General features: G+C 46.3%; 1 protein-coding gene and 1 long non-coding RNA gene across 2 annotated transcripts; one reads left to right on the top strand and one right to left on the bottom strand.

Annotated features, from left to right (window-relative positions):
* Positions 1–1,753: 1,753 nt before the first annotated feature.
* On the top strand, positions 1,754–6,510 carry LOC141126808 (uncharacterized). The gene is made up of 2 exons (XR_012241448.1): positions 1,754–4,950; positions 6,298–6,510. It is a non-coding gene; the product is annotated as an uncharacterized lncRNA (long non-coding RNA).
* LOC141126807 (uncharacterized) lies at positions 1,782–13,272 on the bottom strand. The gene is made up of 6 exons (XM_073612800.1): positions 13,034–13,272; positions 11,438–11,531; positions 9,804–9,925; positions 7,842–8,308; positions 3,795–4,319; positions 1,782–2,560 (listed from the first exon to the last, which is right to left on the bottom strand). The coding sequence occupies exons 4-6, from the start codon at positions 8,118–8,120 to the stop codon at positions 2,132–2,134; spliced, it is 1,233 nt and encodes a 410-aa protein (XP_073468901.1). The 5' UTR covers positions 8,121–8,308; positions 9,804–9,925; positions 11,438–11,531; positions 13,034–13,272; the 3' UTR covers positions 1,782–2,131.
* Positions 13,273–13,553: the final 281 nt, after the last annotated feature.

Consider the following 13,553-nt stretch of genomic DNA (forward strand, 5'->3'; position numbering starts at 1 on the left):
GCGCTTTGTTTAGTGCATAGGCGTTGAACAGAGCCCATTGGAAAAGGTATATAGACACAGGGGCGGACTGACCCATCGGCCACCGCCCGAGGGCCCGGACCGTTGGGGGCCCGTGAGAGGCTCCGCAATACATGATATATGTCTAGCAGCAGCAAGAGATTCAGGAAGCGTCTGTAATACCGCTCACAGCGCGCTGCTCCCTGCCGGGTGGAAGTTACATGGGGCCTCCTGCGGTCCTGTTGGGGCCCGGGCCCCCTACACCTGTACTGGCTGCCGCCACGCCCGTTCCTGCGACGGTACTTCAATAAAAAAAAAAACAGCGCCTCACCCGGTGCCTGTAATATCGCTCACAGCGCGCTGCTCCCTGCTGGCCCCTCCTTCCCTCCCGTCCGCCCCCACCCCAGGTGCTTGTACTGTACATGACATCACCTGGGACAGACGAGAAGAGGAGGGGCCGGCAGGGAGCAGCGCGCTGTGAGCGGTATTACAGGCACCGGGTGAGGGGCTGTTTTTTTTGTATTGGAGTACCGTCGCAGGAGCGGGCGGCGCGGAAGCCAGTACAGGTGTAGGGGGCCCGGGCCCCAACAGGACTGCAGGAGGCCCCATGTAACTCCCACAGTCCCCCCCCCCCCCACCCGCAAGGTCTCCTCCTGTGCCCTCCACCCACCCACAGTGTCCCCTTGTGCCCTCCCCCCACCCCACAGTGTCCTCCCTGTGCCCTCCAGCCACAGTAAAAGGACACAAGTCCATCTAGTTCAATCAATCAATAAAAATAAATAAATAAATCATACAATCTCATATACACAATCCTTCACCCACAGTTGATCCAGAGGAAGGCAAAAAACCCCCAGGAAAATATATCCATAGAGGAGATCATCCTGACAGGTGGCGGGGAATTCTGTGTACAGCATAGAAACCCTTTCTATATGTTCAGCCAGTTTCATGAGTTTAGTACTTTTAGGAGTATAAATTACTCTATGGCCTTGGAGGACAGGATTAAAGTGCCAGAATTACAGATCCCCCCATCGTTCCGTGTTCGAGCACAGAAGTGAACGCATACGTAAGTTGCCCGCACATATGTAAACGGTATTCGAACCACACATATGTGGTATCACCACAAACATTAGAGTGAGAGCAATACTTCTAGTGCTAGACCTCCTCTGTAACTCTAAACAGCTTTTGAAAAATCCAAGTATACCACGTCCACAGCCACCCCTCTGTCCAAGGTTTTACTTACCTCCTTATAAAAAGAAACCAAGTTTGTTTGACAACGTCTTTTATGAATCCATTTCACCGCCCTCTCTCTCTCACCCCCTCTACCCCCCCTCCCTCTCTCTCAAACCCTCTAAACCCCCCCCCCCCACACCCACTACCCCCCCTTCCTCACACCCAGTACCCCCCTCTCTCTCACACCCTCTACTCCCCCTCTCTCTCATACTCTCTACTCCCCCTCTCTCTCACACCCTCTACCCCCCCCCCCCCACTTCCTTACACTCACTACCTCTCTCTCTCTCACACCCTCTACCCCCCCCCCCCACACTCACTACCCCACCCCCCCCCCCCTTTCCTTACACCCACTACCTCTCTCTCTCTCATACCCTCTACCCCCCCTCTCTCTCTCACACCCTCTACCCCCCCTCTCTCTCTCACACCCTCTACCCCCCCTCTCTCTCACACCCTCTACCCCCCCCTCTCTCTCACACCCTCTACCCCCCCCTCTCTCTCACACCCTCTACTCCCCCCACACCCACTACCCCCCCCTTCCTTACACCCACTACCTCTCTCTCTCTCATACCCTCTACCCCCCCCTCTCTCACACCCTGACCCTGAACCTTTGGCGTGTATCTGTGTTAGTGATCCAGTAGACCTGCTTCCTGAACCTCCCTGGGTACAATCCGCAGCAGTCAGTCCTAGGGTCCACTATCTTAGCGGTGCACTTCCGACTCCTACAGAGTGCATCTGTCACCTGGTCTCAGGTGACCTGACACCTCTTCTCTTCCCCTTTTTTACTTTCTTTCTCGCCCTCTTTGCTCTCACTCTCTTCTCCCTGACCTTCTCCTCTTCTCTTCCCCTTTTTACTATCTCTCCCTCTTTTTTTTCCTCTCTCTCTTCTCCCGCTCCTCTTTCGCCCTCACTTTCGCCATCTTCTCTTCTTCTTGCCCTCTTTGCTCTCACTCTCTCTTCCCTGACCTTCTCCTCTTCCCCTTTTTACTAACTCTCCCTCTTTTTTTTCTCTCTCTCTCTTCTCCCGCTCCTCTTTTTCCCTCACTTTCGCCATCTGTTCTCTCGCCCTCTTTGCTCTCACTCTCTCTTCCCGTGCTTTCTCCTCTTCTCTTCCCTTTTTTTCTCTCTTCCTCTCCTCTAGTTCCCTCTCTCTCATCCGCTCTTCTTTAGCCTTCTCTTTCCTCTCCAGCTCTTCTCTCTCCCTCTGCTGCTCTTGTCTTCTCTTCTCTTCTCTCTCCCTATATTCTCTTAGCCGCCTCTCTCTCTCCATTTCCTCACCCTCGTCTGAATCTTCTTCACCTCCAAAGCTGGCGGTGCAGTTGATTGTACAAGGGTTCTGTGGAACAGAAAATAAAAAGGATTTATTAGTCGATATAATACAGGACCATCACCTTTCAGCTACATCACAGACAGCCTGTCACTTCTGCAATACTTGTTATTATGTCATTTATGATTTATGTGCTTCCCCAAAAATTCTAGTTTTTATCAGGAAAATATATCCATAGAGGAGATCATCCTGATAGGTGGCGGGGAATTCTGTGTACAGTATAGGAACCCTTTCTATATGTTCAGCCAGTGTCATGAGTTTAGTACTTTTAGGAGTATAAATGACTCTATGGCCTTGGAGGACCAGAGCGACCGAATTAAAGTGCCAGAATTACAGCGCCCCCCCATCCCTCCGTGTTCGCGCACAGAAGTGAACGCATAAGTAAACGGTATTCGAACCACACATATGTGGTATCACCACAAACATTGGAGTGAGAGCAATACTTCTAGTGCTAGACCTCCTCTGTAACTATAAACAGGTAACCTGTAAAGGCGTTTAAAGCGTCGCCTATGGAGATTTTTAAGTACCGTAGTTTGTTGCCATTCCACGAGCGTGCGCAATCTTAAAGTGTGACATGTTGGGTATCCATTTACTCAGCATACCATCATCTTTCAACTTTTTAGAAAAAAAATGGGGGTAACTATTGTGTCTTGTTTTTTATTCATTAAAATGTATTTGTCCCAAAAAAAAAATTCCGTTTGATTTACTGTGTGACATCAAAAAATTGCAACAATCTCCATTTTATTCCCTAGGGTCTCTGCTAAAATAAAATGTATAATGTTTGGGTCCTAAGTAATATTCTAGCAAAAAAAAAAATACTGATTTAAACTTGTAAACAAAAAGTGCCAGAAAAAGCCTGGTCTTCAAGTGGCTAAAAAACATTCCCCAATTACTATTCATCCTCTAGAATAAGCGATAGTAGCAGATTCTGCCATTGCCAATTTGGGTACAGCGTTGCACGACCGCGCAATTGTCATTCAGCGTGTGAGATCGCTGAAAATTGGCCTGGGCAGGAAGGGGGTGAAAGTGCCCAGTAGGCAAGTGGTTAAAGATCTGTAATTTGACACTGGCCAATTTCTTATGAACTGTACTTGTGTCCCCCCCCCCCCCTCCCCCATAGGAAGAATGGTCTCCTGCTACCTAGAAGGCTTTGTTCTTCCTCTAGTCCTAACCTGCTTGCTTGTGAGAGGCTGCTAGTTATCTAAGGAACTACCTAAGCAGTATAATTTTTAAGGGTACTTACGTTTTTCATCCAGTTCCACACAGGACTTATGAGCCAACCCAGGAGATTAGTCAGATGTGTCACTGGGTTTAAAGAAGGGCAACGCCAATAAGGACAGCAGCAAAACCGACATCCGACTTCTGCCTCCTCGGTCTCTTCGCCGTCGTCTTCCTCTTCTTCAGTCTTTTCCCCGTGTTTTGCGGGCGCCCAGGCGGCTCGTATTCCCACTTTATGTTTTTTCTCTGCCTGTTCTCCATTCTCTTCTACTTCATCGCTTTCTTCTCCTCCACAGGCTTTCTTGTCCTCCTCATCCTCTATCAGAAACCGCACCGCTACATCTATAACCACTAAGTCACACGGCTTGATGAACCCCTTTTTCCAGTTTCCCTTCTCCCCTTCCTCCAATTCCCCCTCTCCTTCCTTTGTTTCCTGTTCCTCGCTCTGGTCTTCCACTTCCTCATTGGGCTGTTCTTCCTCTTCCTCGCTCTCATCGGGATCTTCCTGCATATCTCTGCAGGCGATGAAGCAGCCGCATAGGTGACCGTACTGAGGAAAAGAGAAAAATAAAGAATTCATTAGTCTTTAGAACACAGGAGTATCACCGTTCAGCTACATCACAAACAGACTGTCACTTCTGCAATGCTTATCAGTTTAGGGCTTTATGTCATTTATGATTTATGAGTTTCCCCAAAAATGCAAATTTTTATCAGGAAAAGGTCTCCATAGAGGAGGTCGGCCTGATAGGTGGCTGGGACTTCGGTGTAAAGTATAAGAACCCTTTCTACATGTTCAGCCAGTGTCAGGAGTTTAATATTTTTAGGAAGTGGCAGCCGGTTATGCAGGGCGCCCCCCCCCCCCCATCCATGCATCTGGCCCCCTAAATCTATATGCGGGGCGTCGGACGCATGGATTCCAATCGGGGTTTTGTTTTTTTTAATCACGTGACTATTAGCCTGGGGCTCTAATAGGCTTCAAAAAAGGGCGGGCTCGGGGCGCAGGGCCCAGTTGTGGGACAGTAGCGAATGAATATTCACAATTGTCACACTGATTCTCCTCTCAGCCAATCAAGAAGCGGGTCGTGGCTGAAAGAAGATTTTCCGATTGGCCTAGAAGGAGGAAATGCCTTGATGCTGAGTAGGAGAAGCTTGAGGAAGCCGCCGTCCGCACCATAGATGGGGTAAGTGCCTTGCTGGGAACCGTCCAACCAACCGATTGGGGGGGGGGGGGGGGGGGGGGGGGGGGGGGTGGAGTGGTTGGCTGCGGGTGCGGGTTTGGCACCCCACAGGTGCTTTAAATCTGAGTCGATGGCTTGGTATTTTGGACAGCTATCATATCGAAGAGAAATTCCCAAAACATGGCCTGTTGGGGGGTACTTGAGGACAGGGTTGAGAACCACTGCTCTATGGCACTACCTAAGCCAGGGGTCTCAAACTGGCGGCCCTCCAGCTGTTGCAGAACTACAATTCCCATGAGGCTTTGCCAGGCTGACAGTTACAAGCATGACTCCCATAGGAAGAGGCACGATGGGACTTGTAGTTCCGCAACAGCTGGAAGGCCACCAGTTTGAGACCCCTGACCTAAGCAGTATCATTTTATAGGGTAAAAGAGGAAGGACTCCCTAGTGCCGCACAGCCATGAAGTCTAATAATAGTGATAAGAGTGGCAACCTCAGGCAGGTCACGCCCCACAATGTGTTTCGCTCCGCCCCCCTCCCGGAGCTTAGCCGTGGGGATGGAGATCCCATGCGTGTGGGAAGTTAAGCATCATCGGTCAGTCACTCCGAGTGTGTAAAGGGCCGGCAGGGAGAGATGGTGAAGTGATTATAAAATAATAAGTGCAGTGAAGGGATGGTGAAGAATAAATGTGAAATTTGAAAAAAATAATATTAATATATATATATATATATATATATATATATATATATATATATATATATATATATATATATATATATGAGGAGTAAAAAAAAGGAAATAAAGATAGGAAAATGTAATTAAAAAATAACAAATAAAAATGGACAAAAGTAAAAAATAAATATGTGAAATGGATGCAATAAAAATAAATAAATAACTAAATAAATATATGTATAAAAATGAAGAGTAAAAAAAGGAAATAAAGATAGAAAAATGAAATTAAAGAATAAAAAAGAAATACAAATGGACAAAAGTAAAAAATAAATATGAGAAATTGATGTAATAAAAAATAAGTAAGAGAAATGAATGTAATTAAAAATAAAAAGTAAAATGCAGATAAAGGGTGGGAAGGGATGTAAATAAATGTAAATAAGAATAAAAGGATAAGGAAAAAGGTGATTGGTAAAGAAAAGAAAAATGAAAAAAAAAAAAATGATGATGTTAATGTGAAAACGTTGTGAATATGAAATAAAGAGAATGTAAATGCCAAAAAATGCTGTGTGAGGGAATGATAAAAGATATATTGAATATATTGTGGATTTAATAATACACCCCTTTTTTTCTTTGTTTCTGTGGTTTTATTTTCTGCATTATATCTATATACTCCCCAGATGAAGCCAATGTTTTGGCGAAACTAGTTGGGAATAAATGACTACGATCACCCTTCAACATCATTGGTGACGGTCAATATCTTGAACTGAAAGTAGAAAATAAATCAGCGCGAAATGGTAAATAATAAGAACAGCAGCTGAACACCAGGGTCAAATTTCAAATCCCTCAGTAAACACAACAAAACAGAAAGCGCAGCGCTAGTAAATGAGTGGGATGAGAGGACTAAAAGCACAATACATTCCACCACAGTGTGTGTGTAATCAGTCCAAATATCCGATCCACAAGAATCTTCAAAGTGTAGAAAAATGCATGCTTGCAAAAACGGTGTGATTCCAGGAGCCCACCACCACGGTAACAATTGGCCTCTCGCCTGATGTAATGGACCCTTAGATTATAGAGGGTCACAAACGCCTTTATCATAAACCAATGAATATGCAGCACATCAGTCAAGGACCAGGTACAGGAACTCCAATACGGCCATATGAAATATAAATGGCAAAAGAATAGTGCTCTCCGTTTGATAAAAGCTTTATTTTAAGAAGTAAAATCGAAACACTCACATATGTAGTACTTGGTACAGGCAAAACGAAAGATCCACCGATCTTCCAAACAGCTTAGCAGATGCGCAGTGGCCGCGGGTGACGTCACGACGTTCCTCTACAGAACGAGGAACGTTGTGACGTCACCCGCGGCCACTGCGCATCTGCTAAGCTGTTTGGAAGATCGGTGGATCTTTCGTTTTGCCTGTACCAAGTACTACATATGTGAGTGTTTCGATTTTACTTCTTAAAATAAAGCTTTTATCAAACGGAGAGCACTTTTCTTTTGCCATTTATATTTCATATGGCCGTATTGGAGTTCCTGTACCTGGTCCTTGACTGATGTGCTGCATATTCATTGGTTTATGATAAAGGCGTTTGTGACCCTCTATAATCTAAGGGTCCATTACATCAGGCGAGAGGCCAATTGTTACCGTGGTGGTGGGCTCCTGGAATCACCGTTTTTGCAAGCATGCATTTTTCTACACTTTGAAGATTCTTGTGGATCGGATATTTGGACTGATTACACACACACTGTGGTGGAATGTATTGTGCTTTTAGTCCAATATCTTGAACTGCACTTTTGTTTTTGTGTTCTTGAGATTTTTCTATGTATGTATGTTTAATGTACAATTTTTAGCTCTCTTTGATACTAAATAAAATAAATAAGATGATTTTACAATATAATTGTTCTACTTTATTGGTGGCACCGCAATAATCCCATCCCCCCCCTCTTTTCCCCATCTTGAGAATATATTGAATAGGGCATGGGAATGAAAATGTGTGTGAAGAGATGTGATGAGGGTGGAGAATAAAAAAAAACAGTGAAAAGAAGAACAGCTGTAAAGAACAAAATAATAAAGCCCAGCCCTAGGTAATGAAAAAAAAATATGTGAAATTATATACAAAGGATGAATTAAAATCTGTAGTATGGCAAGAAAATCCTGGTAGCTTCTACTCCCTACTAGACACTTTAAAAACAAAAACTTGTAAAACGAACTTACTTTGTTTACCAGCTTGAGTATAGGTCCCAAGACGAAATTCACAATTCTCATTGGGTGTAAGAAACACAAACATTTAGCACAGGAATCGCAGCAATTGCAGCACTGGCAGCACTGGCAGCATGGGCAGCACCCGCAGCATTGCATGCACTTGCAGCATGGGCAGCACGGGCATCTCGGGCAGCACGGGGAGCACCGACAGCCCTCACAGCACGGGATGCCCCGGCAGCATTCACAGCGCACAGCCTCTTTGTCTTCCTTGTATTTTGAGGGAACAGACATGAGGCTGGTCGTCCATATATTCCATTTCTTTTTTCTTCAGCCGTTTTTGCTTTCTCTCTTTCTTCTCTTTCTTTCGCTTTCTTGTCCTCCTCTTCATTCATCTCACCCTCGTATGACCACATGATCCTCAGCCTCCCTTCATCACAAATGGGGATCTTGCACTCTCCCCTTCCCTGCTTTTCAAACTCCTATAAGAAAAAACAAAACAAAAAAGGTAAGTGTAAGGACAGATTCTAAAGGGGAACGCTACTCATTCTTTAAGATTTGGATGGAGCGGGGGAGGGGAAGGGTTCAAACTTTTCCAAAGGTTATTATTGTGCTCTATGCCCTGAGTGGGAAAGTTTCCTTTTGCTTCCTATCATCCCAGAAGGAGAAGAAGTCAGCGGAATTCTCCCATCAGGACTGCAGACAGCAATAAAAATCCAACTGAGGTTCTAACCCTTCCCCCATTCCATCTGAAATTCAGGAACTGCCTTGGTTGGTGTTCTGCTTTAATCGCTTCAGGTCCGTCCTATAGAAGTTTTACTGCTACAGAGCGGCACCTGTGCGCCAGATCGCCTATATATATATATATATATATATATATAGACGTGATTCAACACTTCTGGATAGGGGGCGCTCGCTGTGATTACACTCGATGTACCCGATGTTCTCCGCCACCCGCCGATCGTCAGGCAAAACAACTCTGACGGAGGGAAGGGATGGAGTTTGTGTTCCATCTCTTCCCCTAGTGAAAGCACCTCACACGGTATGGTACAACACTGGCTAGGCACACAGTTTACCCATTGGTCGCCCCTGATGTTAACCCCTTCCCAGCCAGTGTCATTAGTACAGTGACAGTCCTTTTTTTTTTTTTTTTTTTTTTTTAACTCATCACTGTACTGGTGTCACTGGTCCCCAAAAAGTGTCAAAAGTATCAGAATGTCCACCGCAATATGGCGGTCCAGCTATAAGTCGCTGATCGCTGCCATTACTAGCAAAAATAAGTAAAAATATCCCATAGTTTGTAGTCGCAATAACTTTTGCGCAAACCAATCAATATACGCTTATTGGGATTTTTTTTTTACCACAAATATGTAGCAGTATACATATTGGTCTAAATTTATAAAGAAATTATATATTTTTTTACATTTCCTATTGGATAGCTTTTATAGCAGAAAGTAAAAAAAATTTTACTTAAAAAAAAAAACACTCAGAGGTAATCAAATACCACCAAAAGAAAGTAGGTAAATGCCCCCCCCCCCCCCCCCCCAAGGGTCCTAATCACTATTCACCCCCCTGGAATTAGTGTTCATTTAGTCAAACTAGAATATTTTTCGTTGACTAAATTACCACTATTTTAGTCAACTAAAATAATTCAGATGACTAAAAATACAACTAAAACGGCATTTCGATCAAAAGTCTAGGACTAAAACTAAATTGAAAAATGTGACGTCTGAATGAACACTGGCTGGAATAAGCGCCAGGACCAGATTCTGCCATCACCGCTCATCCCCAATTCTCCAGGAAAGGAACGTTCATTAAAGATGTTCCTCAACGAGGAGACACGACTTCCAGCTATTCAGAGGGGTTCCCTCTCCCTTCCTCTGCTGTAGTTGGTACAAGCCTGTACTTTATACACACAGGACTTTCCTCACCAGGGATACCCAGAACTAAATCACTAGAACATGACAGGATACTTACCATGGAGAATGCAATGTTCAGATCCTTGACTATAACTACCAAATCCTGAGGGATGGTAGTTTGTTCCTCCATATATTCCTCCACCGCTCTGTTATCTCTTTGCATTCTTGCTTGCATCTTCTCTAAAGAAAGAAAGAAAAAAAAAAAAGATGGTAAGTTAAAGTACAAATTTTAAAGTGGCACTCCACTCAAAATGTTTTCTTGTAGATTTGGATGGAGTGGGTAAAGGGGTCAGATGTATCCAAGGTTTCATTGACATTGTTCTATGACCTGACTGGGATAGTTTCTTCTCACTTCCTGTCATCTCAGCAGGAGAGGAAGTGAGCAGAATCCCCCCAGTGGGGACGCAGACGTCAGTAACCCAAATGAGGTACTAACCCGTCCCCATTCCATTTGAAAATATCTTGTTTTAATATTATAATAATACAATTTTTGAAAGCATTTGCTCCTGAACCCTGCACTCTGTGTGTAACGCACCCCTGAACCCTGCACTCTGTGTGTAACGCACCCCTGAACTCTGCCTTGTGTGCATAGAGCACCCCTGAACCCTGCACGCTGTGCGTAACACACCCCTGAACTCTGTGCGTAACACACCCCTGAACCCTGAACTCTGTGCGTAACACACCCCTGAACCCTGAACTCTGTGCGTAACACACCCCTGAACCCTGCACTCTGTGTGTAACGCACCCCTGAACCCTGTACTCTGTGTGTAACGCACCCTTGAACCCTGCCTTGTGTGCATAGAGCACCCCTGAACCCTGCACTCTGTACATAATGCACATCCGAACCCTGCACGCTGTGTGTAATGCACCCCTGAACCCTGCACGCTGTGTGGAACACACCCCTGAACCCTGCACTTTGTACATAACCCACTCCTCATTCCTGCACTTTTGGCAAAGTGCACCCCTGCATTTTGGACACCATGGCAGGTGGGAAGGGGTTAAACTACAAAACATGGCTGCTACTACTGCAGTCCCAGTGCTGTCAATAAGTATTACAGCCTTCTAAACCGTCATAGATACAATGTGTGCAATGAATATAAAGACTTTTCCCAGTAATTGATATCACAACCCCAGCGCTGCAGGTAAATATTTCATCCCTTTTTGACCCCCGATCTCTCCATATAGAGGACCTGGCATCCTTTACTTCTAATACGAGGGATGTTCAGGAATAAAAGTGATGTGTGTGGTGGATTTGGGGGTCTGTGTGGAGCTCCCCTCCCCCTGTAGTGTGTCAATGGAAGCTCAGTGGGGGGGGGGGGGGCTGCTCCTGGTCCATTCCCATCAACTGTCAATGTAGAGGAAGGACAGCCGACAATGGAGGCCCCATAGTAAGCTTATAGGTGACATCATCACCCGGGTCGGGTATTTGCAGCCGTTGTCGGCGACCTCTCCTCTACACCGAGGCTGGAGTGATCATGTGACCCGACCCCGAGCGGCTTCAGAATAGGTGAGTATACGGATCTTTTCTTTACAGTGTTAGATAGAACAGGGTTCAAATTGGGGGGGGGGGGGGGGGTGTAGGTTTAGCCTTAGTTAGCTTTTACCTGAACTTCAAGAAAACAAGACAATAATACAATTTTATATATTGGAGACCACAAATAATAAGGGGGAAAGAGAAAATAAGACACTTACCAATTAAATTTGTTATCCAAATGAATTCAGAATCCAACTATGAAAAATCTCTTCAAAATCTCTTTGAACGCTCAAAGTAAGTCTAGAATAATTCCTACACCGGCAGAGAGAAGAACAAAATTGTTAGTTTTTTTTGTTTTAATTCAAGTTATTGTAACAACAAAAATAAAAATAAAAATAATAATAATAGTGTTTGTGTTGTCTAATCTGTGCCTCTCTAAACTGTAACAAATCCTGGCTGACCCTCCCCGGTACACACATTGGTGTGAATGGAGCCCAACACGTGTTGGCCACACATTTAACCCATTGGACCGGCATGACTGTTCCACTCTACAGAGCTCCTCACACCAGTCAGCTGCGCTAACCAAAGTCCGGCAAAAGAAAATTCCATCTTTAGTGTGAAGATTTTTATTTCCCCGGTGATTGATACCAAAACCCCGGCGCTGGAAATAAGGGGTGTGTACCTGGCTGTGGAGGTGGGAGGCGACGATCAGCTCTATAGTGTCCATGGGCGGTGGGATCTACACGAGGCTTGTAGTTCTCTTACAGTATATACAGTATAGAGAGGGGAGGAGCCTCTGACCCGGACATGTATCAGTCACAGTGTACAGAGCCGACTCACTTCTACACTGAAGAGTGAAACTGCTAGATACCTGGATCAGAGGCTCCTCCCCTCTCCACTGTATACACTGGGGGAAGAGAACTACAAGCCCCAGGGAGATCCCCCCTCCCACCTCAGAGGCTCCTCCCCTCTCCACTGTATACACTGGGGGAAGAGAACTACAAGCCCCAGGGAGATCCCGCCTCCCACCTCAGAGGCTCCTCCCCTCTCCACTGTATACACTGGGGGAAGAGAACTACAAGCCCCAGGGAGATCCCGCCTCCCACCTCAGAGGCTCCTCCCCTCTCCACTGTATACACTGGGGGAAGAGAACTACAAGCCCCAGGGAGATCCCGCCTCCCACCTCAGAGACTCCTCCCCTCTCCACTGTATACACTGGGGGAAGAGAACTACAAGCCCCAGGGAGATCCCGCCTCCCACCTCAGAGGCTCCTCCCCTCTCCACTGTATACACTGGGGGAAGAGAACTACAAGCCCCAGGGAGATCCCGCCTCCCACCTCAGAGGCTTCTCCCCTCTCCACTGTATACACTGGGGGAAGAGAACTACAAGCCCCAGGGAGATCCCGCCTCCCACCTCAGAGGCTCCTCCCCTCTCCACTGTATACACTGGGGGAAGAGAATTACAAGCCCCAGGGAGATCCCGCCTCCCACCTCAGAGGCTCCTCCCCTCTCCACTGTATACACTGGGGGAAGAGAACTACAAGCCCCAGGGAGATCCCGCCTCCCACCTCAGAGGCTCCTCCCCTCTCCACTGTATACACTGGGGGAAGAGAACTACAAGCCCCAGGGAGATACCAGCCTGACAACCCCCCCAGTGTGTGGTACCTGCCCCCCACTTAGTACACCTCTGCACTCTATATTATCTTCTATGTATTATTTCTATATTTATGTCATGTCAGTGAATGATTCGCCATCAGTGAAGAACATTCTATGGATAATTGTATGTAGAACACAGAGCAACAAATACAACGTACCTCTCTCTACCGCTCTCCAGACTAGAATGACTCTGGCACAGCTCCGCACTCACTATAATGGCTGAGAAGGGAGCTGCACTGTGACGTCACCACTTGTTCACTTCGCAACTCGGCCAGGGACCTCCCATATATGGGCATGCGACTGTTAGTGTAAGATGTGGGGAAAAGGGAGTCACGTGACCCTACGGAGCGGACCTGTTTGAGAACTAGTCTCTGTTTACCCCCATCAGGCTCCGCCCACTCCTTCCAATCCTCGGCTATGGGAACTGTCAGCGTGAGGGGAGGGGGCGGGCGCTGTGGCCCGCCCATCTCTAAACACCGCCCACAAGACAATAGTGTCTTTACATCAACCCACTCCCTGTCCCCGCCCACCCTAAACACAGCCCTCCCCCCCTTGCCGTTCATGAATGGAGGGAGGGGAGGTGTCTCAGCCGGGAGGGGGAGGAGTTAGTGTATTGGAGTCTCCTCTTATTGGATGATGGATCTGATGCTGTGTATGGAGATTCATAACCAATCCGCC

This window comes from Aquarana catesbeiana, linkage group LG02 (genome assembly GCF_042186555.1).
Source record: "Aquarana catesbeiana isolate 2022-GZ linkage group LG02, ASM4218655v1, whole genome shotgun sequence".
Taxonomy (NCBI): domain Eukaryota; kingdom Metazoa; phylum Chordata; class Amphibia; order Anura; family Ranidae; genus Aquarana; species Aquarana catesbeiana.